At 41.0% G+C, this 24,288-nt stretch overlaps 2 protein-coding genes across 5 annotated transcripts in view; one reads left to right on the forward strand and one right to left on the reverse strand.

Moving 5' to 3' along the window:
- Nucleotides 1-10,018, forward strand: part of LOC136104792 (L-threonine ammonia-lyase-like) — a 31,480-nt gene extending 21,462 nt beyond the window's left edge. For all 4 annotated transcript variants that reach the window (XM_065844025.2, XM_065844026.2, XM_065844027.2 and 1 more), the window contains one exon: nucleotides 8,371-10,018. In XM_065844025.2, the coding sequence (XP_065700097.1) occupies nucleotides 8,371-8,469 (99 nt within the window). In that variant the 3' untranslated portion in view covers nucleotides 8,470-10,018. The remainder of the gene's footprint in view (nucleotides 1-8,370) is intronic.
- Nucleotides 10,019-15,428: 5,410 nt separating this feature from the next.
- TMEM254 (transmembrane protein 254) lies at nucleotides 15,429-22,513 on the reverse strand. Its single transcript, XM_065843338.2, has 4 exons — nucleotides 22,139-22,513; nucleotides 20,346-20,449; nucleotides 19,285-19,344; nucleotides 15,429-16,990 (listed from the first exon to the last, which is right to left on the reverse strand). Exons 1-4 carry the CDS (start codon nucleotides 22,244-22,246, stop codon nucleotides 16,870-16,872), a joined length of 393 nt encoding a protein of 130 aa, XP_065699410.1. The 5' UTR covers nucleotides 22,247-22,513; the 3' UTR covers nucleotides 15,429-16,869.
- Nucleotides 22,514-24,288: the final 1,775 nt, after the last annotated feature.

Below are 24,288 nucleotides of genomic sequence, written 5' to 3' on the forward strand. Positions count from 1 at the left end.
GATTTTTTTTTTCTCTAATATCCAATCTAAACCTCCCCTGATGCACCTTGAGGCCATTTTCTCTCATGCGATCACTTGCTACTTGGGAGAAAGACCAACACCCTCCATGCTACAACCTCCTTTCAGGTAGTTGTAGACAGCGATAAGGTCTCCCCTCAGCCTCCTTTTCTCCAGGCTGAACAGCCACAGTTCTCTCAGCTGCTTGTCACAAGACTTGTGCTCCAGACCCCTCACCAGCTTTGTCGCCTCCTCTGCACTCTCTCCAGCACTTCAGTGTCTTTCTTACAGTGAAGGGCCCAAAACTGAACACAGGATTCGAGGTGGGGCCTCACCAGTGCCAAGTACAGGGAGACAAACACTGCCCTGGTCCTGTTGGCCACACTACACTGTTCTTGGTGCATGCCAGGATGCTGTTGGCTTTTTTTGGCGACTCAGGCACACTACTGGTTCATGTTCAGCCAGCTGTTGATCAACACCCCCAGGTCCTTTTCTGCTGAGCAGCTTTCCAACCACTCCTCCCCAGGCCCCCCCGGTTCATTGTGTTTTCCTGTATCTCTGTATGATGATGTTGAGGAAGTCCGAAAGAATGTGCACAGTGATTTGGGGAGCAGCATGACAGATAATTTCTTCTGTGTTAAACAGCATCTTGCCTCACCAAACACTTGTCAGGCATATAAATTATCCAGGACCTGTTTTACCTGCTATTGTCACACTGTGAGTGAAATACTCCAGCTATTGCAACCCTTCTTTACATGTGTGGTGGTGTGCTGGGGGTGGTGAGCAAGCTGCAGCATCCATCCAGAACTTGAAGAGCCAGCTGTGTAGGCTGGCTGTAATTATCTGAGACCAATTTATATTAAAGCAATGCGGAGAACATCCTTACTCTTAAGGAATCCTCATGTTTAAGTAGGGCCTCAGTTTTGCACCTCATCCACACAGAGCACAGAGCAAAATCATCATTCATTTGTTGAGTATTTGATACAGTAACAGTGAGGAGGTGTTATCAGTTAGTGGTGTCTCTTAAAATGATCATTTGCCTCATGGCATCTCTCTTATTTCAACTGGTTTCGCAAAGGTGTGGTTCCACTGATTCATACTACTGCTGTCCAAGTCAACCCGACTTAGCTTGTGAAATCACAGGTGGAAGTTAAATTAGGGTTCTTTGCTAAACAGGTTCATGACTGGAATTCAGTAATGCCATTGAGCAACCATGTTCTTCCAATTTGGCATTTAAATCTAATTTCCCACCTGGATGTAAAAACCTGCTCAGTATTTTCACTTGCGGATATAAAAAACAGGTTAGAATAAAGATGACTATAGCAAAGGACCACAATGAAGTTCAAAAATGTCTTTCAGAACATGATATTGGTTTTCTCAAGTGTCTACAACTAAAACTACTTTATTCCACAGTATGCTGTAACTATAAGCCGGTTTACTGATTTGGGTAACTTGAAAATAACGTGACACTGCATGGGGTAGACAAATCCCTCTGACTCAGTGACTAATTTAGCTATGAAAAATCTTTTTATTAATGCTTGATTTTACAAACCCTGTAATTCTAAAGTTTTCAATGTGATTTTTATGAAATAAGTATTATATATTAAAAAAAATCAGTTCTCCTGGTTTTTGATTGAGAATGTTAGAACAAGTTTCCATTGCTTTTGCAGCCTCTCCCGATGAGGCAATTTTATTAGAATCTGTAGTAAGTACAGTCCCTGAATGACAGAGTGCCATGAGCAATTGTCTGCCCTTTAAACACAGGGTATTTTCACAAACTGTCCACTTCAAGAGTCTGACAGTATTGCACTACAAGAGGGTTGAAGGTATGAATTTGCACCCCTGAATAATTTAATTGGATGTTTGATTTGCGTGATGACTTTTAATTAGTCTGGGATAGGCTATCAGATAATTAGATGTGAAGTACGAAGTAATGATCCAGATTTATAGACCTTGGGGACTTTGGAGGCAGCTCTATCTGGAAACACCTACTGAATCATGAAGGTTTTCTTTGAAAAATAAAACAAGGGTGATCAAAACCAGTAGAATATTGATTTTTATCTTTAAGCATAAAAATTAATTTTCTCTAAACAGATATAGAAAAATGTACACATTTTCATAGTAAAGCTGATACATGTGAGGGAGGTTTTGCTTTTTCTCTTTTGATTATAAGAGCCAAAGCCCTGTGTCAGCAAAGAATTTTAAACATTTGTTACTAAAGCAGCCCTACAAAGAGCTTTGTATCATTTTAATCAGTGTAAATCACAGCACATTAAATTAAGCATTCATTTCAATCTGGATCAAGAACCAAAATTATCATGTGTTGAACTGGTGGTAACAATGAGAAAGGCATTACAGCTATACTCACTCCAACCTAACTTCAATACATACTTTTGACTGTGGGTATAGATGACGTGTTTGACAGAACAGAGCAGTAACTGTAGTGGCTCATTTGAAACACTAAGTCAGTCCTGTCAAGATTGTCATCTCTGTATTTAATCATCCTTTTAGATTTACCCTTTTGTCTCCAAAAGTGAAAAACTTGGCTTCTAGTCACTGCTTATCAGGAAGATAGACTAATTTTTTTTCCCTCTAGTGAAATGTCTTGCTGGGTTAGTGTTTATTCATCTGGTACACACTTGGAATGCTCTATGGGAAGATCCTTGCTGATAGTCTGATTGCATGGAGTAGTAAGGACTTTCTAAAATGAAGCTTTATGCTCAAACTACACTTTTAGAAAAATAACTTTTGGAACATGTTACTGGCAAAAATAAGAGATGTTTTTAATTAAAAAAAAAAAAAATGGCTACATCAGATTAATCTGATTCTTAATGAAGTGCCCTGTGCAGTGGGATTGGCTGGTTACAGGAGTTTATTTTGGATACTGCCTGCTCCTACCTTCAGTTTAGATTCTCTTTCCTTGTGGCTCATACTGCATTCCTGTCTTGCAGAGGATTACACCCTAATTCACACTTACCTGAGCAGTTAGGAAGTGGCTTCCAAAGCCCCAGTATCAAAATAGACAACTTTTAACAAATCATACAGATAACAAGTTTGGTAGGCTTCACATTTTACAGCTGTTAAAGCAGGTTACATGACCAGGAATATCTAGAGAGAAAAAAAAAATCAGAATTAAGGACAAAATCATCTAGTATCACCAGCTAACTGGATATAGTGACCTAAAGGATTACACAGTTCATGGGACGATGCTACAACTTGCTTCTGTGAACTTTCCCTTTCTTATTCAGTAATAGTCCTCAGATTCACTGTGAGACAATTAATCATGTAAATTGTTTCCATCTGTAAACTTCTTTACAACCATTTACATCCCTTTAATTTCATATTATTATTGACTCGGAGAGAAGTCAATGAGCAAAATCAATAAGCAACTTAACAAGGTAAGAGCAATCTTTGCTGTGAAGACATGCAAGGTTCTGCTCTAGAACAGCAGCTTCCCTGCTTCATGCTTGTTGTGTATTTGGACTCAGGCAATGCAGCTGAAAAAAAAAATCAAGTTTCTCAAACTCTTCTCCTCACCACTGAAAGTGCAGCATAAGCAGACTGGCAGGTACAGGAGGGTCCTGGAACCAAACAGCAAAGGCCTGCAAGATCTTGAGGTGCTCCAGCAGCTTTGCAGAGAAGCAGCTGCGGTGACAGTTTTCCCTCTGGCCTCAGTCCTGTTTGAAGCTATGGGGCTGTCTGGCCAGTTCCTTTCAAACCTCTTGGGAGCTTAACTCTGCTGTGGTGGTTTTAAATAACTTGGAAGAGACTAGTTGTAAAAAGAACATCCATCACATTACTTCTCCCTCTGACTCTGCAACAAAATAATGATTCATAAATCAAATGTTGCTTTTTCTTTACAACAACATTACACATCGGCCCAGTGGTGCTGGCTTTCATGGCTCACTCTCTGTGGTGTGATACCTGTTTTTCTATACAGTTTTTTCACCTCAGGCCAGAACTAATGACATTATTTTAGTCTGCTCTGTCAATTTGAGTAAATGCCTTTGGGCTAATTTGCATTTTGTAAAAGGCTTGGAGGAAAATATTTTGGATTAGAGTCCCCAGTTGCCAACATATTCCATATTATTGTCCTATAAAGAGAATATACAGGAGCACGCAGGCGTACAGCTACGAGAAGGGTACTGTCATTTCTAAAGCATGTCCTGCGTGACCTGGGCACTATTTCCATGCTCCAGTTCCCGATCTGCAAAATAGAGAAATTTGGAGTGGGAAGTTTGGTGATACACTTCTTCTGAGGCTCTTCAAAATAATTTGGTCATTTTCTTTAATGGCATTCCACAGCAGACTGACCTAGTGCAGAACAGCCTGCCCCAGTTGTAGAAATAAGAACTTAACTCCAGGGACGCTAAGAGTAGACCTGTTGGGTTATTATCTGCCTTAGGTAACGCAACGGTAACTTGTTCGTGCTCATGGTCACTGACCTGAATGAGAGAGTATGCCAAAAGATAAGGGCTCAGGTTGCACAACCAAGATACAGCGCTGGCAGGTGTTGTGCTCTTTCTCAATATTGCGTTGCACTGACCTTGGGGACTATCTGGCAGCTGATCCCCAAACCGTAAACTGAAGTGTTGTTGCCAAACAATCTGTAATGTGCTGTAACCTACGCTGGGTGTTTACTGAATAACTCGGAAAATTGCCCAGTTGTTGACTTCTCTAATAGAAATGAAAAGACTTGCTTTATTTATGGAAGTGAAACCAGGTACAGGAATAAAGTTTTCATTTCTAACTACAGTGATTTTTTTACGCAAACGAACCGATACTGTTGCAGAACGTGGTGTATCATGAATATTAATTTATGTGAGTCCTCCAAGACCAACACTTTAGAAGAAGATGAATATGGTTTCTAGGATTAAAGAAGTGCAACACAAAGATTCAATGGATGAGTCAGGGACATAAGGAATTGCACTAACTGGTTACGTCTATCTTTACATGGAGCATGGTAAATCATTAAACACTCAAACCTTTTGAGCAATGCTACTCAGATTTCCTCTGCTCTCTAGCATTTGTTCAGCATGTCCACTCAATATATTTATTTGCACACACAACCCGCAGATATCGGGCATCAGGGAATTGAGAGGCACACCAAATTAATTTTTAATGTCTAGGAAAAAAATGATCTGAAAGACTAAGTGTTCACATGTGAGACTCAGTTAAAAGGGACCAAAGATGCCCACCCACTTGCCCATATTATTCAGCACAGAACTTTGCAAATTTCCTCCTTTTGTGAAGTTATAAACTTTTCTCTCTTTGAAATGGAACTAATTCCTACGAACATTTTAATTTATGCATCTGGATTTTTGGGTTACACAGAGTAATAACTTGTGATCCCTTTATCTTTTTTTTCAGCTTTTGTTTTGTTCCCTCAGTTATTTCTGGTTATTAAAGCCCCCAAGACATCAATACTCAGTGAAGACTGTTATGTCTTCCATTACTTGTAGATCTGCTATTAAAACAAACAAACAAACAAGCAAACAAAAGACTAACGAAACCCTTAGGCTGGAACCAATGTTTAGATTACAGAGAGCAGAACTCTAAATGCAGTAAAAGGTCCACCAGGCTGGTTGTTCTAACAGCCTTACAGGACCAGATAATTTTAAATGTATCATTATTTTTTAATCAAGCGAGGATATAATATGCAGGAGAGAAATACATAAAATGTACTCTTTTTGTTGTTGTTTGTCGTTCTTTTTGACATACAGAGAGGCCTATTGTGCGAACATGGTTCTGCAGACAATGAGAGCTCTGCTGGATCTAAAAGCCTATGTTTGGTACTAAGGGCTTGTGGGTTTGGAACAAATTTAAAGTTTTTTCTAGTTGTCATGAGTTATCTTGTCCAGAGTAAAAGAAACATCAGGCAATAAGTTTCATCATTTATTCTTAAATAAAACAATTGGGAGCACTTACTATTAGTTCATCATTAAGTATGCAGCCTCCTGCAGCTAGTAGTACTGAGGCAACTCTTCCTCCTAGATAAATATAATCCTCACGTACCTCCTCACGAATAGGAGTATTGCCCTATCAGACATTCATGTAAATCATACTTCCCAGGTGAAGCAAGTAAGAGAGAGGAGTTCTGTGAAGGTAAAACTGCAATGCAAATTGGCTTAATCTGAGCAAGAAAGCAAATTCTTGCCTTCCTTGCTATTTAGACCTGTAGCTGCTCTGAAGAGCAGACTGATTCTCTGTTTGATCCTGCTGTGAGCAAACGTTCTCTATTTGATTAGTGTAGAAAATCAGGTAAACTTCTGGAGTTGTTTATTATTGCTGCTACTGCTGTTATAACTTTTATAATACACTACAGCACATTAATGGCCGTATCACTTGTTAAATGCTGTGCATGCACAGAACAAAAAGACAGTATTTTTCCAAACTATTCACAAGCTCTCTGGTTCCAATCTATCCAAGTCTGTATGGCTTCAATCATTAGCTGAAAGAAAAGGGCAGAGGAGGATACTTAGCACTACAAACCAAAGTGCTTTCCTGTGCTTGCTCCCAGGGCAGAGCAGCTGCCAGGCATTCAAAGCTGAGCCTGGCAAGTCCAGACTGGTTCCAAGTCCAGGAACTGATTTGCTCAGGACAAAACAGACATGATTGCTTTGGAAGGGAAGAAAGGCTGGTTTGTTGTTGTGTGTTTTTTTTTTTTTTTCTTTTTTAACTACAGACTCCATGAGAGATGAGTGTGTGCTCTTGAGGATATGACTGCAAAACTTTAGGGATTTTATATTAACCAGGGAATGGATAATGAGTATTTGGTACTTGGGTACCTAGATATCGTTCAGATGCTTTCCCCAATCTGCGTGTTCTCTCCTCTTCCCTCATTATTAGTTGTCTTCTGTGACTGTCCTTCTCTTGAGACTGAATCCCACTTTTTCAGAGGAGAAAGAAATTATAATCTAATTTGTGTTCCAAAGAACCCAATGAGAATAGAACTATGTTCAGGATAAGAGGTGAAGAATTACTGAAACAGATCAGAAGTGTGGTTTATTTTGAGATGGATATTTAAGAAGCTATAACCAGTTCTCTAATTAAGTGAGCTCATGGCTGTTTAGAATAACCCGGAGTTAGTCTCTTATCCTCTCATTCAGCAGTTTTGCTAAAGCTTTATTGTTGTTTTAAGCTCATGCCCAGAAACATGAATTCACAAAGTTCTTATTGAGAAATGTCCTCATCAACATATTTGAATAGCAACAATTTTTTTTTTTTTGTCTTGTTGCTTTCTGTAAAGGATGTAGCTCTGACAGGAACATTACACTGGGCAAACATCTCTAGTAGTCCACCTTAAGGTTACCATGGCCAGGTTTTTCTCTGTTCTCTGTAGATTTGCCTGCTATAATAAACTCTCTGTTGTTGCACCATGACTCATCTTGGATCCTTTCCTCACTAGATTTCCGTGTTTCTGTGAGGTCTTTTTTCCATGTGGCACTTTCAGCATCAGTGATAATTCCAGCCGGGTCAGCGGTGACAGAAATTACTCGTCTAAAATTGTGAAGTGCAATTTTCCTTCTGCACCTTCACGTTGGTGCCTCACCTTTGGTAGCATCCAGATTTTAAAATGATGCAGTAGAGATGTATGTAGGAAAGAGGGATTGAAGAAGAAGTTAAAAAAAATAAAAAGACATAGAATTTATTGTCTTCAGTGGCTGCATGGCAGGAGTGCCAATATACTTCTGGAGGCAAGTGAAGAATAATGAGAAAAGTATCAAGATTAGGTTTGCCTGGGTTTAGTTTAATTTAGCAGCAGAACAACCATAACAGAAAACTAGAAGTGATGCAATGAGCAAACAAAAAAGTGAGAATAAAACAAAAAGGGATGTGAGTAGATGAAACCAGCCAGAATACTGCAGAAATTATAAAGAACTGAAGGATAATTCTGTGAGAGAGAGGGAAGGAGGAGAATTATAAAAGGCTTGATGGACAGAGGCACTGAAACAAACACTCCCGGAAATATAGAAATGTGGTAAGGTAAGAGTCAGAGATGGTGAAGTGCATCAGTGCCACGTACACACCTGAGGGAATGGAAAAGAGCAGCTGCTAATGGATGACTTCAGAGAGGCTGGCAGCAGACAAGTATCTTGCCCAGGAGCCAGCAGGGATCAGCCTATCTTCTTTAAACTTAGAAGGCAATAAAGTAGGGCTGCTGGGAGGATTTTAGAGCAGGCAGAAGGGCTGGAGGAGCCCCAGATGTCTGCAATGTCAGTTTTCCCTGCATAGATAGGGAGTATGCAGCCCTGAGTTTTTACATTGAACTGATCATTTTGCTTTTATGAGCGTATTTTAGGATTGAGTTGGAAACGTCTTTGTCTGAGATTGCTGCCATGCCATCAGGAATGTTCATAATTCTTTTCCCAGGTCACCTGCACTGTGGAGACCAGAGACAAGATCCACGCAGCCCAGCTGAGGAGCGCGCTGCTGGAACGGTACCCCACAGCTGCCTGGACTGAGCGGTGATGGGCGCCGCACCAGGGCAGGGCCGAGGTCCTCGGACAAGTATTCTACAGAGCTCTAACCTTGATGCATTCAGAACAAATACTGTCTTTCAAAACTGAACTGTTAGTGAATAGTTTCAGGGTATTTATTTCCTGCTCAAAATGTAGGGAATGTCCTCGGGAACCGTTAAGCGCAAAACTTTAGCTTAGCTAAGGCAAACTTCATAGTCTCTGCCGGTGTTGCAATTCAATATTTCATTATCAGCTGGCTGCTTGGATTTTGGCTAGTATGTAGGATCCAATGGCATTCAATAAATAAAGAGGGAGAAGGCATTTTTCTTCACATCTGAATACAGACCTCTCAAAGGCCTTCTGATTCTGATGCCCCTAATTAAAGTAAGGCACCTCCTTCTGCTGGATTTTGCCATACTACTGGCATAGTGATTTTCCATTTTGAAGCCATAAGCTCTCCATTTGCTGAATCTGCTTTGGGAGATACATACATGTGTGTGGCTATGGGTTTGAACACACTTCTGTTCTGATCTTTGCTACCATGTCAGGAAAAATTACTCTAAAAAAATGCAATTTGAACAAAACAAAACACCCTTGAAAGATAAAAGCCAATATTGTTTTCCCTTTTTTTTTCTCTCTCCCAAGGCAAGATGATCCTATTTATAAAGTGAAGTTCCAAAAGATGTTGCAGAAATGAAAAAAAAAAGTATTCTGAGTATAGGTAGACCTCATATAAGGAACAAAAATGTAATTGTTCCCTCTGCTTTTGAGAACTCAGTATAAAACGTAGCACATAAAATGGCTTGTGTTTCTTTGTAAAAAGAGGTCTCTCCACCCATGCAAATTTTGGAATTAGTATTCCACTGATCATCTTAGTCTGCCTAAAACAGACTCTATCCATCTCACCTGACAGATTAAGTACACTGTTAAGAGTGAAATATATTTAAAGATCAGATGCTGGCAGAAGAGGCAGCCTAAGTCTGAGGCACATGGCTAATGCAATTAGCAAAGAACACATTGACCTAAATACCATTTTCATCACTAGAGACAGAGACCAACTAATAAGGTAACATAATGAGATGGCAAGAAATGGAAGAGAAATTCTGGCCCGCTTCTAAGTGTGTGTCCAACAGTTGCCTTTCTACTTGGGCAGCTTTATTTTCTAATCAGTGAGAACCACATTTAGCAAGTCTTCACAAAACTGCGGCAGGAGAGGTAGCAGATACAACAACCAAAAATCAGTGTGCTCAGAATCATTGTATGATTTTGAAAATGTGTTCTGGGGAAATAAGAAAAAAAAAAGTGATGTCTAGACTTTACTTAAAATGTCAAACATGTTATATGCAGCTTGGTTTTACTTTTATTAAATATAAATTGTAAATTACTTTTCAATGGTAAACTCTTTACATGTGAGTATAATGATACCATAGTTGATTTCCATTCTATATTGCTTTTATGCCAGTCCATTGGCTCTAAAGGTAAGATGAAATACTTCCAAGGGAAAAAAAAAACAAACAAAACAAAAAACAAAACACCAAACCAAAAAAGAATGTGTGGAATTAATACTAACCTTTTGCATTATAAAATACAATAGGACTATGGCATTTCAAAGATCTAATAATGTATTTTTAAATGTTTCATTTAAAGAAGTATTTTTATATAGTGTTCTTATGTAACTTGAAAAAAATAACTAATTATTATGTAAAAATTTCACAAATTCTTAAATCAACAAAATGTAAATCTAAGTATTGTATTTATTTGAAAATAATTAAAATTATGCTATACAACCGCAGCAATTAAAGATCGATCATTTTTTCATATTGCATTAAAAATTCAGAGGTTTTTTTTTTTTTTCCCGTTTTCCTGTCATTGACATCAACAGGAAATCTGCGTTGTTCATGCAGGGCAAGCTCTGTGCTGCCGGGGAGGCGAGCGCGGTGGGGCAGGACGACCGCTCGTGCCCTGCACAGGGGTGGGAGCTGCCAGGTTGTTCTGTGCCACACGCGGGGCCAGGGGCAGACACTGCCTGGCTGGTACCCGGCTGTGCGCCTGAGCTGTGCCTGGGGCCCGGCTGCAGGTGCAGCCTGGGCTGGGCTCGTGTGGGTCAATGAAGTCTGTGATATTTGGTCAATCAGATCTCAAGATGCTCGTCACAATAACATGAACTTCGGTAAACCAGTCCTTCAATTCCAGGGTGCAGCAGACTCCACCAGCTAAAATACGTGTTCTTGTCTCCAGTGGAATAGCGCACTTTGACCAGGTAATTCTGCTAGAGCTAAGCTTCTCAGCTTTGGGAGCAATCCTACAAATACAAGGTTTGTCAGGGACACAATACAACTTCTTCCAAGGACTGATGCAAAAAAAGACGCGTCTTTAACACAAATAAAAGCTCTTCCCACATTGATTCCTTAATTTCTTCAGCCAGGTCCTTTTAGCTCTGGATTAACATCTTAAGCTCTGCCATTATATGTCTACAGAGCATCAGCAAAAGTTCATCTCCCCTTGCAGGTGGCACATCCTCACAAGTAGCACTGCACCTTTCCATCCAGCCTACTACTTTTGGAAGATATAGAAATGTGTGTTCCTCCTTCCTATCCTCAAAATGCAGTAAGAGCATTTGATACGCTATATCAAACTTTTGCTAGATCCAGAGCTAAGCATGTGGTTTAGCGATCAGAAAAGGAAACTGTAAGACTCTTGGTTTGCATTGTAGCTCCTGCCAGTCATTTATTTTATGGTCTTGGTTCTTCTAATGCGTTTTTTGCTGTTGACCTGTAAGCAGCCTGCCACGTGCAGGATATTGAAGTTTGCAGAGTTTCTTTCTATCACAAACCTTCCCTTTCAGGTGCTCCCAACTTTTTGCTACATCCTAGTGGAGGCAGAATCGTGCAGAATGTTGTGCCCTCCTGAGCATTATTCAAATGCACTTCTTTAGTTTTTTATAAAAAATAAAGCTGCAGCAAAAATTGGTGTCTGTGGCTGGAAAACATTGCAACAAAATACAAATGTTTCAAAGTAAATCAATAAAGATCATAGACAACCCCAGGGTCCCTAAGCTCATGCAGTTTATCCCTTTGATGAAAGGAAGAGTCCTTAAGGGGTAGAGCCAGATCAGATGCACCTGAGAGCACCCACAGGAAGAGTGTGAGGGGCTTGCCCTGCCCATAGGAGGGACGGGTGTGTTGGTGAGGGGGCTCAGCTCTGCTGCTGATGCTGTCTGAAAGCTCCTCTAGATGCAGGTACCCTTCTTTGCCTTTTTTTTTTTCAATAATGAACTTCTAAATCTTTTGTGCTTCTGAAATTTGTGGAGAAGTGTGTAGTTTGTGTGGGGTTTTTCTTTTGATAAGAAGTCTAGAAAGTCTTTAGAAGGAGATTTTAACTGGTGTGATTTCTAAACTCAGTAAGTTGATCTCCCTGCCTATTCCCACAAGGGAGACCTAAGAGGTTTTTCTGTGAGAGAAGAGTCTCCAAGAGTGCTGGTAAATTATACAATGGTGTTCCTCACACCTCTCTCTTCCTGGTCATGTATGTGCTGTAGTTGTGCTTCGAGTTGCAGGGGCGTTGTAAGAGTTGTGCAGTCTGGTACAGCACGCAGGTTGAGCCATATTACCGCCTCCCCTCTGAAGAGTGATAGTAAAGGAAAACTTGAGCGATTTTTTGTTTCTTTTTTTCTTTCAACAAACCATGACAATTTCTTGAGCTGCTCATGCAGGCATTGCATACAGCACATATTGCTAACAAGATAAACTGAATGTATAGGCTTTTGGCCATATGACTCCTCAAATGAATGGAGTCACAAAAAAAACCAAACAAACCAAAACTATCGCCACCACTAGAAATATATTTTCGTTTTGTGTGTGGAGATCACGTGCTGGGAGGCAGGGCAATAAAAATGTACAAGCTTGTATTTAACAAGCCAAAAAGCAAAAGATTTTTTAAACTGTGTAGCCTTGTAAATACTGAAGTGAGACTGATAGCGTCATTTATGTGGATTCATATGTGACAGTACTGTAATTAAAAAATGTGAATTGATGTTCCCTCCTCCTCATTCCAGCATGAGGTGTAAATACAGAAGGAACATAAAATTCAGATTCAATCATAGAAACATTACTGCATTGGTTACTTTTTTTTCTTTGTGATGATCATTTGCTTGGAAGCCTTAAAATCAGAGAGTTGCTTTCCATAACCGTGTTCCTCTAAAATCTACTGTATTTCTGCTGAAGGTCTGCAATTTCTGCCTCCTCCTCCCACCCCAGTTGCTGATTGTGCCAGAATGCCCACAAGCAGCAGACTGCAGGACTTCAAAGATTTTGCCTATAGTAGTTCAGCTTACTGCAGACTCTAAGACAATGGTACAAGAGGCCATTTCACCAGTTTTAACTGTGCTCTGTTGCCATTCAGGAGCCCAGCTGCCCAGCCCCAGGGTGAATTATATGTCCTTAGTTAACCAGCACTGGGGTATTTCCAAAGGCTGGCCCAGCTGCCTCCTGTGGTATTCCGAAGAATGTAGGTCAGCAAAAAGAGGCAAACAAGACAACGTATTGTGATTCTGAGAGAGGTTTTTGCACTGCTCCCTTGCAAAAATGAGCTGCAGTCCTTAAGGCTTTAGATATAGCTCTTGGAAGCAGATGGGAGATGTCTCATTGCCTCTGTTGAGGCTCAGCAAAGCTTCTGAGTTGGTGCTCCACTTCCTGACCCAGCTTCTCATCCAGACAGCTTGATTTGAGCCGTGATTTGACAAATGTGCTCATCTGGATTACTCACCTTACTTCAAAAAGTACATTACACTAATTTCTATATATTATGATTTAAAGGTGAAAATGGATCGTCGTAGTTGGTGTTTTCTCCTACAACAAAGTTACCAAGTAATCACAGCCTAAAAGTGCTGTTTTAAGTGATGTGGTTGTTTGTGCCTTCTATAAATTGATTTATTTTGATCACCAATGCAGTTCAAAAAAAACAGGCACTGTTGTTTTTCATTTTATTGGCATCTGCTTTACATTATTAACATAAAGCATACCTAGTTTTGTACTTAGGCTTTCATAGCAAGTTTGATTTGTTTTTTGTGGGTTTTTTTCTTATGTTTTCAATTTGACATAGATGGGTAAATGGTATTTATTTCTCTCCAGTACTGCCAACAGCCTGGTTGGCAGAAATATCACTCCTGAAAAACGTTTTTTAATGTCAGCTTTTCTTGGTGATTCATCTTCTTATTTAGTGGAGTTCTTCAATAGTAAAAGTCTTTCTGTAAGCTTAATTTGGTTTTCCTTTTGGTGGGAAGTAATATTTTGAAACACTTTTTTACAGTGAAGTACTGAAATTTGCAAGTGTTTTCTTTTGGCAGGCTGGGTGGGTTGGGTGTTGATGTGGGAGATGGTTTGACACTCAGCCCAGTCTGCGAGCTGCTGCAAGAACACAAGGGTACGCTCCTGTTGATTTCTTCTTCTGTTGTGGAAAGGGTATTCTGATTGCAGTGGAAAGAATTGCTCTACATAATTAAGAGTAATTCTTTGTTGTTGCTGTACAGAGAGCCTGGGGAAATGCTTGTGCCTGGTGCAACCAGCGCTGTTTGCAAGGAGCCTGTTCCTAGTGATGAATGTGTGTCTTTTTACCGACTCGGTGAGATGCTGACCTGGATTCAGGCCTCTACCGGCTTTTTTTAAACAATTTTGTCAAGTGTTATGGTATGTTTATCTTGCTGCAATGTTAGGGACACTATAAACAAATATTCAGAAATGGTATTTTGATATTATTTTGAACCTTGTCATTCTGCAGGTTTCTTTCTTTTCCTCAAGGCTACTTCACATTAAAAGCAGGTCAGCATTGTTTACCCCATGCTTCTCAGACTTTGAATTGGGGATCTCAGGGACTTCAAAACGTTACAGAACAGGCACCTGTGCTGCTCACAGCCCTGGGGCAGAGGCTGAGAGTAAATAGATTTTTTTTTTCTTTATTTTGAGTGGAAAAAGTGAACTGCTGCTAAGCAAGAGTAGAAAATGTTTGAAGGTAGATTAATACAATGTAGTTGCATTTCTAAGAAGTTTAATAAGCAATGCCCAACAGCCTCCAAACAGAAAGCTACTGAGAGCTGTCAAGCTTAAAACAAACAAAACAACAACAAAACACAAATAAATATAAAAAACCTAAACAAACATAAACCAAATAAATGCCAGAGGCTTCAAAAAAATCTGCTGAGGCCAATGTCTGGCTAAAACTTGTTCTAACTTTGAAGTATTTTTTAACTGAGGCAGTTATAAGTTGACTACATGCCTTTGCTCCCTTGGGCTATACCAAGGAAGCTTTTACCATTGCTTCTGTAAAAGGAAGGCCTTTATGTAGAGTCTAACAGTAAGCAATGAACATCTCAGAGCTGTGATTAATCTGTAGGCACTCCAAAGCCTCGTGGAAGGGCCGTGGAGCTGTACTGGTGAGCAGGACAAATGCTTGGTGTGCAAACTGGCACTGAGAGGGGAAGGTAGCATAGTACTGGCCTTAATTACAGCTTCACTAATGGAAAGTGAATAGTGGGAAATAAGGATAGAAAAAAAAAGTCTATTAAGAAGATTTAGAGAAGGTAGTAAAAGACTTTTAAGTAACTTTGGTGTAAGTTACATGTTGTCCTCTGTACAAGAACACTATCAAGAAAATGTTGAACAAGAGTTATTCCTTTTATCACTTCCTATTATTAAGTTAATTCTTGTTAAATATTCAATTAGAATTCCTCTTGACACACTAAGTATTATACTTATATGTGGTTTAGTGCCATGGAGATGTTTTTTTTTGTAGAGACAAGTCACATCAATAGCTTGCCCTGTTAGAAGTACCAGACTTCTGTGGGACTTATTCTGAAATGCACATAGCCAGCTGATCCTATATGTTCCAAGTGTGAATACTGACATTGGTGTAAAGATGATGCCTATGTATTTTATATAGGCTAGTATTTCCAGCATAAATTAAAAAGGAAAAAGCTTTTTTTTTTTTTAAAGTCTTTATTCCAGGGTCACAGACTAAGATAAAAGGTAACACAGTAAAACGTAGTTCAGGCTCTTTGACATTTCAGTTGAATTTCTAGCCACTAAACATGACCTTCTACTTCTCTACAAAATGTTATCAGTTTGCCATTTAAAAAACAAAACAAACCACCATTTCTAAACCTTCAGTTCCCCATGCTCTTAGTACCCACTAAAAAGCAAAAACTCAATGTACTTGTGCTTGAATAAGACTTCTCCATCAGAAGTGTTACAGCCTGTAGGTACTGCACAAGGCATAAGTTTGTTACTGCCTCAGGGAGCTTTTTGTCAAAGAACAAACTTTTCTTGTCCCTTCTTCCAGAACAGCAGCATCACAGGTAGTGTGGTAAAACTTCACCCCATGCCATAGTTAGTATTTTAAATAGCTATTACTTATAAAAGTGCTAAAACAAGAGAGGCTGAATTGTTGTTCAAGTATTCAAAAGTAAAAGACAACATGATAAAAGGCTCACTATGCATGTGGGAGGTGCCCTGAGGGATGCTTAAGATGGTCTCTCAACCACAGATTTCAGAGCACCAGCATGTGGGAAACAGTGGTGTACCTTTTCTTACCACACCCAGTTTCACTCACAAACATAAAATTTTCAGCTAGAGTTTGGAATGCTAATTGATTTTTTTTCCTTGGATAACAAATTACTTTTTGAAAAAGCTGCCCTCAAAGCTACAGGATTACTACTTTATGCTATGCTAAACCAAAGATTAAAATTTGATTCATAAGATGAGGTTATGCTGCATGAAATTTAAGGCACATGTATTAACCCAAGCTGAAGTGCTTTATGTGTCCAAGCTCAACACTGCACCTCAACCTGAACCGAGACTTGGTCTTTCTAATGTGCCTGCAGCAATACACTGGTCTGTCCTCTGTGGAAGTTCACAAAACAAAGTACAAAGACCAGGCTCTAACAACAACAACAAAGCCAGTAAAAGGTTCTGTAAAGAAAATATAGGTAAATTTAACTCCTATCACAAAACAGGTGCAAGTTGCCTTGTGCTTGTAACTTAACTCCCCCTGTTGTAGAAGAAAACTCTTCCAACTCTATCAACTGCTACTGCCGGTTGTCAAGAACTTGTCACTGACAAACAGAGCACACAGTCTAGGTCAAAAATTGCAGAGGAACAACTTTTGGCTTGTTGCATAATAAATGGGATTAAACTCTGATAGTGCCAAGACTGAAGGGTTGAACTCCTACTGAACTATCCACAGGGCCCTGTGAATTATAATTGTCTTGTTTAGTAAGAGGAGAGTCACTTGGGTAGAAGGGCACTGTATCATGTAGTAGGAATGTAATTAGCTAGTTACAGCACCTAGACATGTAAATGAGGATACTTTCTGAAAAATGAGGATGAAGAATGTGAGAAGTGACTTCTCTCACTGTCTTCTAGTACTGCTTCTTGGCTGAAGGTTTGTAACACACCAGGAGACCAAAGGAAGCGTAACCAAACAGAAGTGTCTGAACGAACCATTGAAACTGAGCCACCGGGTCAGTGATTCCTTTAGATCTGTAACATTAACAAAAGCATAACGTGTCAAAAAGCTTATGGTATTACAGACTATACTGTGATGCTTTACAAAGTAAGCTTAGATATCTCTACCCACCCTTGATACATCAGCCTTGATTAGAACATTTGAACTTAGCACCATTAATTTCAATCTACTGAGACTTATTTCCTGTCCTAACTAAACATACCAGTTCCTGTGATTTTAGTGGATTTTAAGCCATCGACAGAACACATGTTCTTTTGGAGATTTCATGCATACAGTTTCCTCAATGATATATACATTGCAATCTCAGTCTGTGCTATTTGAAATTACTTGTCCTAGAAGTTCATATACAAAACCAAGAAACTAGAGTAGCTTAATAGTAATCTTCGAACACAAGCCTGCATAGAACTTCTTGTTGACTACAGTCAGAGAAGGCAGATCATATGCTAGCAGGGCAAAGAGGCTTAACAATTACTGCACCATGCAGGATAGAGAAGCACTGTTACCTGAATTTGTGGCTACAAAAATACAGGTACAGGGGCTGAAGACACCTGACTTGATTTATGAAGCAGAGATCTTCCTAGTCAGTTACTTTTATCTCGGCATATGTGAATTTTTATGTATGCTACAAAAAAAGTCACTTTTTCCTCTACTTCATTGATGTTGAGATATACTACCAAATTTTCAGAGAAAAAGAATGAGTATAAAAATGATAGCAAAACCGATGGATTTCACATTTCCAGTAAACAATTCTGTCAAGCAGAACTGCACTCCAACTCACTGGTATACACGGGAGCTCCCTCTACTGACCTTTGCTAGAACAATTCAGCTCTTAATTGTTCCATAGCTTCTAAATATACAAAATGATTGTGTAGCAAGTGTTGATTAACACGATATTTCTTAATGTTGACTCTTAAACTGTCTTACCAGCTGTGAAAACATTTTTTTTCTAATCCCAGCTGCAGTGTTTCCAGTGAGTGCAGAAACTGGAGAACCAGGCATTAAGAAATGTGCCTCCTTATGCAAAGCAAGCTTCCTTGAATAGACCACATGTAGAAATACAGGCCAGTGACAGTACCACTATTGATTAACAAATTTGTATCTGCTTCCTTGCTAGTTCTTCCTCATGCCTCCTTTGTGATCTTCATAAGCAGACATCACCAGTAAAAAGTACACAGTGTTTGGTGCTCATAGTAAAGTACAACTATTTAGTAATCTAAGTATGCCTCAAGAGACAGTGATAGGCAATCTGTGGTCTCTCTTTCTTATGGGCTTTAACATTACTCTGTAAAACTTATCTTAATTACAATACGCTCATTTGGTACATTCACTGGTAATCAAGTTCCCTTGTACTTAAAAATCCCCTTAAGCCTATATACCTATCTATCTGCAGAATAAGAGTTATAACTTCAAAGCTACATCATTTAAAACTGGAGCCTGGTAAAAAAAGATTACTAACTCCTATTCTGAAGGCAGAAAATGTTCATCCATATTCTGTTATCTTGAGAACCACCTCAAATAGCTTTCCATGGAACAAAATCCCTTTGCCTCCAAGAGATGTTACTTGAGAAGCCTGTGACAGACAGCTGTGAACTGAACTAAATGAAGTGGAAAACCAGCTTTTTTTACAATAGCAAACATACCAGTCATCGTCTCTGTAATGCATGAAAACCATTATCTACATTCTTCTGAATTATTGCAAACAAAATTCAAATGAACAGAAGGACTACGTGTTTGGACAGCATACCTTTCCTAATAATATGTTATCCTACCATAAGACTTTGTTGGCCTTACTTTTATAGTCCTGACTAGTCAAAGTATTTTATCCCACAAACCTGCAGATACAAAAATCTTAAATAGTTCCAAATGGAAGTGTCAAATTGTATTCACACAATATAGATGCAATCATTTAAGCAGGTAGTTAGCAGTCTCAAAATTCTGATGAGGTAACAACTTCAGGTGTTATAACTTCATGAGATATCAGGCTATTTCTACACTGCTCCCGCCAACTCCCGAAGCTCAGTATTACGCAGTGAGTTCAGAGGCGGACAGACAGCTCTGGCAAACCTGCTGCTGCCAGTTCTGCCAGCTGCCAGCCCTCCTGCCACCCCGCACACCAGTAACCACTAGCAGAATGTGCGCTGACCTCTTGTGGAGGATAGAAAACTACCACTGCAGCAATAATCTTATCAGTATCCTCCGAACTAATATCGCTGCTGCCAACCACCAAAATCAGTCTGTAGCTTATGTCACTTGTATCAGAAATCTTTTTTGGAGATCTCTGCTGGGGTGAGGGGAGGGAACAACTTACTGGCATAACTTAACACTGTACAGGGCTTCTACTACATGAATCAACCAGGATATCCAGAACCTAAGAAAAAGAAAATATATTTGACTGTGTTGAAAATTAGGGAGAAGACTGTTGTATCTGAGATGCGTTATGCAGACAATGTAAAACTGGAAGCATAGAAGTGACGCCTCACTTCAACCCAGAAAGTGAGGTGTGTTTCTTATATTAAAAAACAAAAAAACAACAGTCTTAAAAGAAACTAAAGTGAGAAAGAGGAACTATAACTCATGCGATAGGCCTGGACCTGCCATTCCAAGTATCTAGTGCATGTTTCCAAAACTTTCAGCACTTACTTTAAGACAAAAAGCTAAAGGCTTAGTGAAAGCAGTACAAGTTAATCTTAGTAAAGCATGCAAAATCTATCCTTTTACTTACACAAGTATTTTTAGTAGTCCTAATGAGTTACTGAAGCTTTTATAGATTTAGTTCTATGAAAACAACTGTGTATATAGATTCAGAATATATAACATGACTCCATCAGTCAAACTTGGTCTACAAATTTTCATACAGATGCTTTTTAAAAAAAAAAAAAAAAAAAAAGTTAAACAGGATATTCAGTTAGGATCAATTAAATACCTTGCTAAAGCAAAGGATGCTCTGAGCAAAGATGAAGGCTTATCTTCTACACAGTGCATGGTAAAATAAACAATAAAGCCTTGCTGTCTTATAAAGACAGGTCTTTATAAGAAGTCAGAAAGTGAGAGATCTGGCTACAGGGAAGTGTTTTCCACTTCTTTTGTTAATTAAATTAACAAAACCTCAATTTTGTAACCCAGTCAAACTTTGCACTATGTAGTCTCTATTTTTATATATATATATATATTTATACTGTCTAGTCTTCTACATACTTATTACCCTATGCCCTTAGTTGTAATGAGCTTGAAAGGAGAGCTCTTTAAATGTAATTAACAAGTGGGTTACAGGAAAGCTTGTTAACACAGACTAAGCAGAAGAGTCAGAGAGGCAACAGGAAAGATGCAAAATAACTATACAGTCAAATATAACTTACAAATATAACTTACCCATAGCATACCCACTTGTGATGGTTTTCAACTAAATAATTAAGGAAGGTACCAAATATTCCCAAATATCTATACGGTATAGTTGAAGGCCAAAGCGTTACCCACTTGGAAAAAAAAGAAAAATTGTTAGCTTATTTCAAGGTAGAATTATTATAAATTTAGCTTTCAAATTAGCTTTCTTTTTACTCCTCCTGCCCTCCATGTGTGTCAAACATGGTTTAGGGCTCACCTCTTTATCGTATTTCAGCTCTTTAATTCCATTAACCTTGTCCAAGACCCATATTCTTCAACAAGACCACTGGCCTTCTGAAGCACGCTTAGTTAAGAAGACTCAAACCAAGGAAATTTCATTGACGTAAAAGATGCCAAAGTGATAAGTTTAAGGTTGCTATCTGTGTACTGAGAGTGCATCTGCACATTAAGTGGCATTTAAGTTGTAAGCTCATTACACATGGTAGCAGCAAAAAATACATTGTCTCTGTCCCAAAGAAGTTAATCTGAGGCACCTGACCTGAAGAATTCAAACAATGACTAGACTGAGAAGCAGGAATTAACTATATACCTAAGTGATAAGTATTCTTTTTTTATTAAAAAATAAAACAACAGATTTTCTTCTATTTTGAACAGGGCATAGAAGATAATTGAGCACAAAGCCCCAGATCAGATGCACACAGTGTAGGGTATGTTTCCTGTCACTGAGCTGTCTGCAGTGCTCATCGTTGTCTACCTTCATTGTAGCAAGCTGTGGAGGAGAAGCAGGGAGTCAGGGAGCTGTGCACTTCAGAGTCCGACGGGCATGTAAGGTAAACACAAAGCTGCGCCAAAGTTCAGACTGGCTTATCTTTCCTCTGGTATCAATGCTGCAGTTTCTAAGTATATGTAAATTTGGCTATGCCAAGGATGTGGCAACATGGTGGATTTAAACAAGGAATTTGCTTCAAGCTCACTCTGGTTCTCGAAGTAATCCAGAAGCTGCTTTGTGAGCTGTCTGGACTGCCTTGATCGTCACTTTTTCAGTTGGTGGTTCTTATGTGTAGAAAATCCATGCAAATGGAATAAAAACATGTGGAAGTCAATGGATGAGATCCATAAACTTGTCAGATATATCAAAACTGTCACTAATCTCCCCAGTCCAGTAATCTGACCTATTTTAGCTGAAGTCATTAATAAGACAACATGGTGACTGAACCAGTCTGTTTTCCAACAACACTAACCCATTAATGTAGTCTGTAACTAAAGCCATCACTAGTAAATGCACTTTGTTTACTGATACAGCCCATAGCTGTCCTGGGGTGAGTTCTATTGATGCACAGCGTAGTTTCAGTTCTGCGAATGTTGAAGACACTTTCACAAGCTGCGTGCAATGCAAACCAGTGCGAGCCACAGCACTTCGGTTGCTGTGATCGTACCCGGGGATGCTGTTTGCCCTTGGTGCCACCGCCTGCTTTGCTTTGCAATCCAATGCATGTATTTTATCTTTTTCCCTGAACATCCTTCACGGATTTGTTCAGCTACCCCACAAGCTGACCCGGCCAAAGCGGTGTTTTCAGGTTCCCTTTTCTTCCCGGTTCGTGTCACAAAGTGGCGTTTCTATGGGCACCGACCCAGGAAGTCGGTTCCGCAAACCCCGCAGCGCATCTGCGTGTCCCGCCGGGACCACCGCGGCGATTCAGCGACCCCCACGGGAGGGCCCGATCCGGCCCGTGAGCTCTGCAGCCCCCGCTCGGAGGTGACGGGGACCTGCTGCAGGTCAGGGCCTGTCCCCCCGCCCCGCGCCCCCCGCCGCTCCTTACGCCGAGGACGACCATGCCGAAGATGATGGCGATCATCCAGAGGAGCCGGGAGCGCTGGAAGTGGCAGCTGCCATCGCGGACCCGCTCCGCGCCCGTCGTCGCCGTCATCCCGCCGGGGCCGCTGCCAACCGCCGATCTGCTCGCCGGGCGCCGCCGCCGCTAAGGCCGCCGCGCGGGGGGCGGGGCCGCGGCGGGGCCGCCCCGTCGGTGACAGGGCGGCAGTGCCACTGGAGCGACCGGTGGCGTCACCTGCAGCGAGCGGGTGACGCTGCGACCGGTACCGCGGGAGCGGGCGAGCCCTGCCCGGCCGCGGGGGCGCCCCCGGGGGCGGCGGCCATTAGCAGGGGCGGCATTGCCCCGTCACTTCCTTTCGGGCCGCCCGCCCGCGGCCGCCGCTCCCCTCCGCGGCATGCGGCCGGAGGTGGGGGGGCCGGTGCGCGGCCAGGAAGCCGGGCGGGCCCCGGGGGTGGCCCTGCCCCTGCAGCAGAGGAGGGAGAACCGCAGGTTGCGAAACTCGACGCAAAATTTGGAGTGGACTTTTCAGCTCGATTGTTTACGAATTAACGACAACAATCAATGTTAGGGATGGAGAAAAAGCAGAAAATGTAGGAAATCGGGCGATGAGAGCGAATGTAGTTGGATATGCACCGTGCGCTCCGTGACTCCGTCGTTCCCCGGGGCGCTCCCGATCCCCACGCCTCTCCCGGATGGTCCCCAGCCCGGAGGCGAACGGCGCCGCAGCGCAGCCGAGAGTGCTCTCTTGTGGCACGGCTGGTGAACAGCCACAAAGGGAGCGACGGGGAGGTGACAGGCGGCGCCACCGGGCCCCGGAAAGGCGCCGAGGGCTGTCTCGGGTGCAGAGGTGCACAGTTCCACAGCGCAGCCCACCTGCGGGTTACAAATTAGCCGTGGTTCTGCTTGCTGGGCCAAAATAAACGGGCAATGACATTTTTGTCACTGAGCAGTTCAGTCTTTGGGAGGACGGGGAATCCAAAGGGCTGAGGAGCCCTGGGAAGATTTCCTGGAAGTCCAGAAGGTCTTAGCTGAACTGGGAAAGCCCAAGCTCACACACACCATGCCTTTAGATGACCTGCAACTTCAGGCAAAAGTAAAAGAGGAGCTTGAAGGGTTTAAGTTATTTTCTCTTGCATTTGTGAGATTTAACTGGTTATAAAGCACGCTGAGATCCATGCTTTATATCAAATAAATTATTTTAACTGCTCCTGGTAAAAAAATACAAATAAAAATGCATAATGCAATCCTATATTATACATATAGAGGAGACACTCGTAGAATACTTCATAACACCTTCCCTTTTGAAAACTACTGATTTAAAACAGATTAAATCCAGTATTTTCTACTCTATGCCATTTTGGGACTTTGAACTCAGTGATGAACTTGTCCGAAGAAGTCACTAGGCCTTGGGCAGGTGCCCACATATAGAAATGTTGGGGGGGGGAAGTGTCTCATGCTTTTCTTAGAGCTTTGCTTGACAGTGACTTTGACAGGGTAGAGGATATACAGAGTGAGGAATGTTGACTGTGCTGTTCTCTCTCCTGAAGGCCAAATGCAGCTTCCCTCTTAACTGTGTTAATGATGTGCCCGTAAAGCGGTTTTCTTGAACACCTACTGCAGCAAGTCCTGGCATTTCCCAACATGAGCACTGTGGGGCAGACAAGGGTCGCTAGAGAGGAGATTGAATTGGCATGTGGTTGAGTCTGTTCTGTCCCGAGACAGTTTTGTTTCCCTGTTTCTGTATTTCATTCCGAGCTATTCCTGCCCAAAGCACCGTGCCTTTTGATGAGGTGTTCTGTGGGGATTACAGGAGAGTTCGAAAATAAATTCCTGCAGTGGTAAAACTTGTTGGGAGGCCACTGACAAAAACCATCTAGGTTGGCTGGGTGGAAAACCACCTGCATGATACAGTTGCCTGGGATGCTTTGCTGATGCAGGGGAAAGGTGTGTGCAGCTCCACCCACCACGTCTTAATATCTGGCAGAAATTTCTAAAATTCATGTCACAGTCCATTTTTTTTTTAGTCAATTACTTAATTTCTTGCTCTTTAGAACATTCTGCACAAATTGTTTCTACCTGCCTGTAAATCTATGTCCAAAGGTTGTGCTGGGATCCTGAGAAGGCCTGATCTTTGT

Source organism: Patagioenas fasciata, chromosome 8, assembly GCF_037038585.1.
Source record: "Patagioenas fasciata isolate bPatFas1 chromosome 8, bPatFas1.hap1, whole genome shotgun sequence".
NCBI lineage: Eukaryota > Metazoa > Chordata > Aves > Columbiformes > Columbidae > Patagioenas > Patagioenas fasciata.

Bases quoted from the DNA above. Each gene is read 5' to 3' on its own strand.
- TMEM254 (XM_065843338.2), bottom strand. From the start codon at position 22,246: ATGACGGCGACGACGGGCGCGGAGCGGGTCCGCGATGGCAGCTGCCAC. The intron at 19,345-20,345 runs GTAAGTTATATT...TCTTTTTCTTAG, and splicing joins CACAAGTGGGTATGCTATGG to GTTCTGGATATCCTGGTTGA. The intron at 16,991-19,284 runs GTAAGTTGTTCC...TTAATGTTACAG, and splicing joins TACAGTGTTAAGTTATGCCA to ATCTAAAGGAATCACTGACC.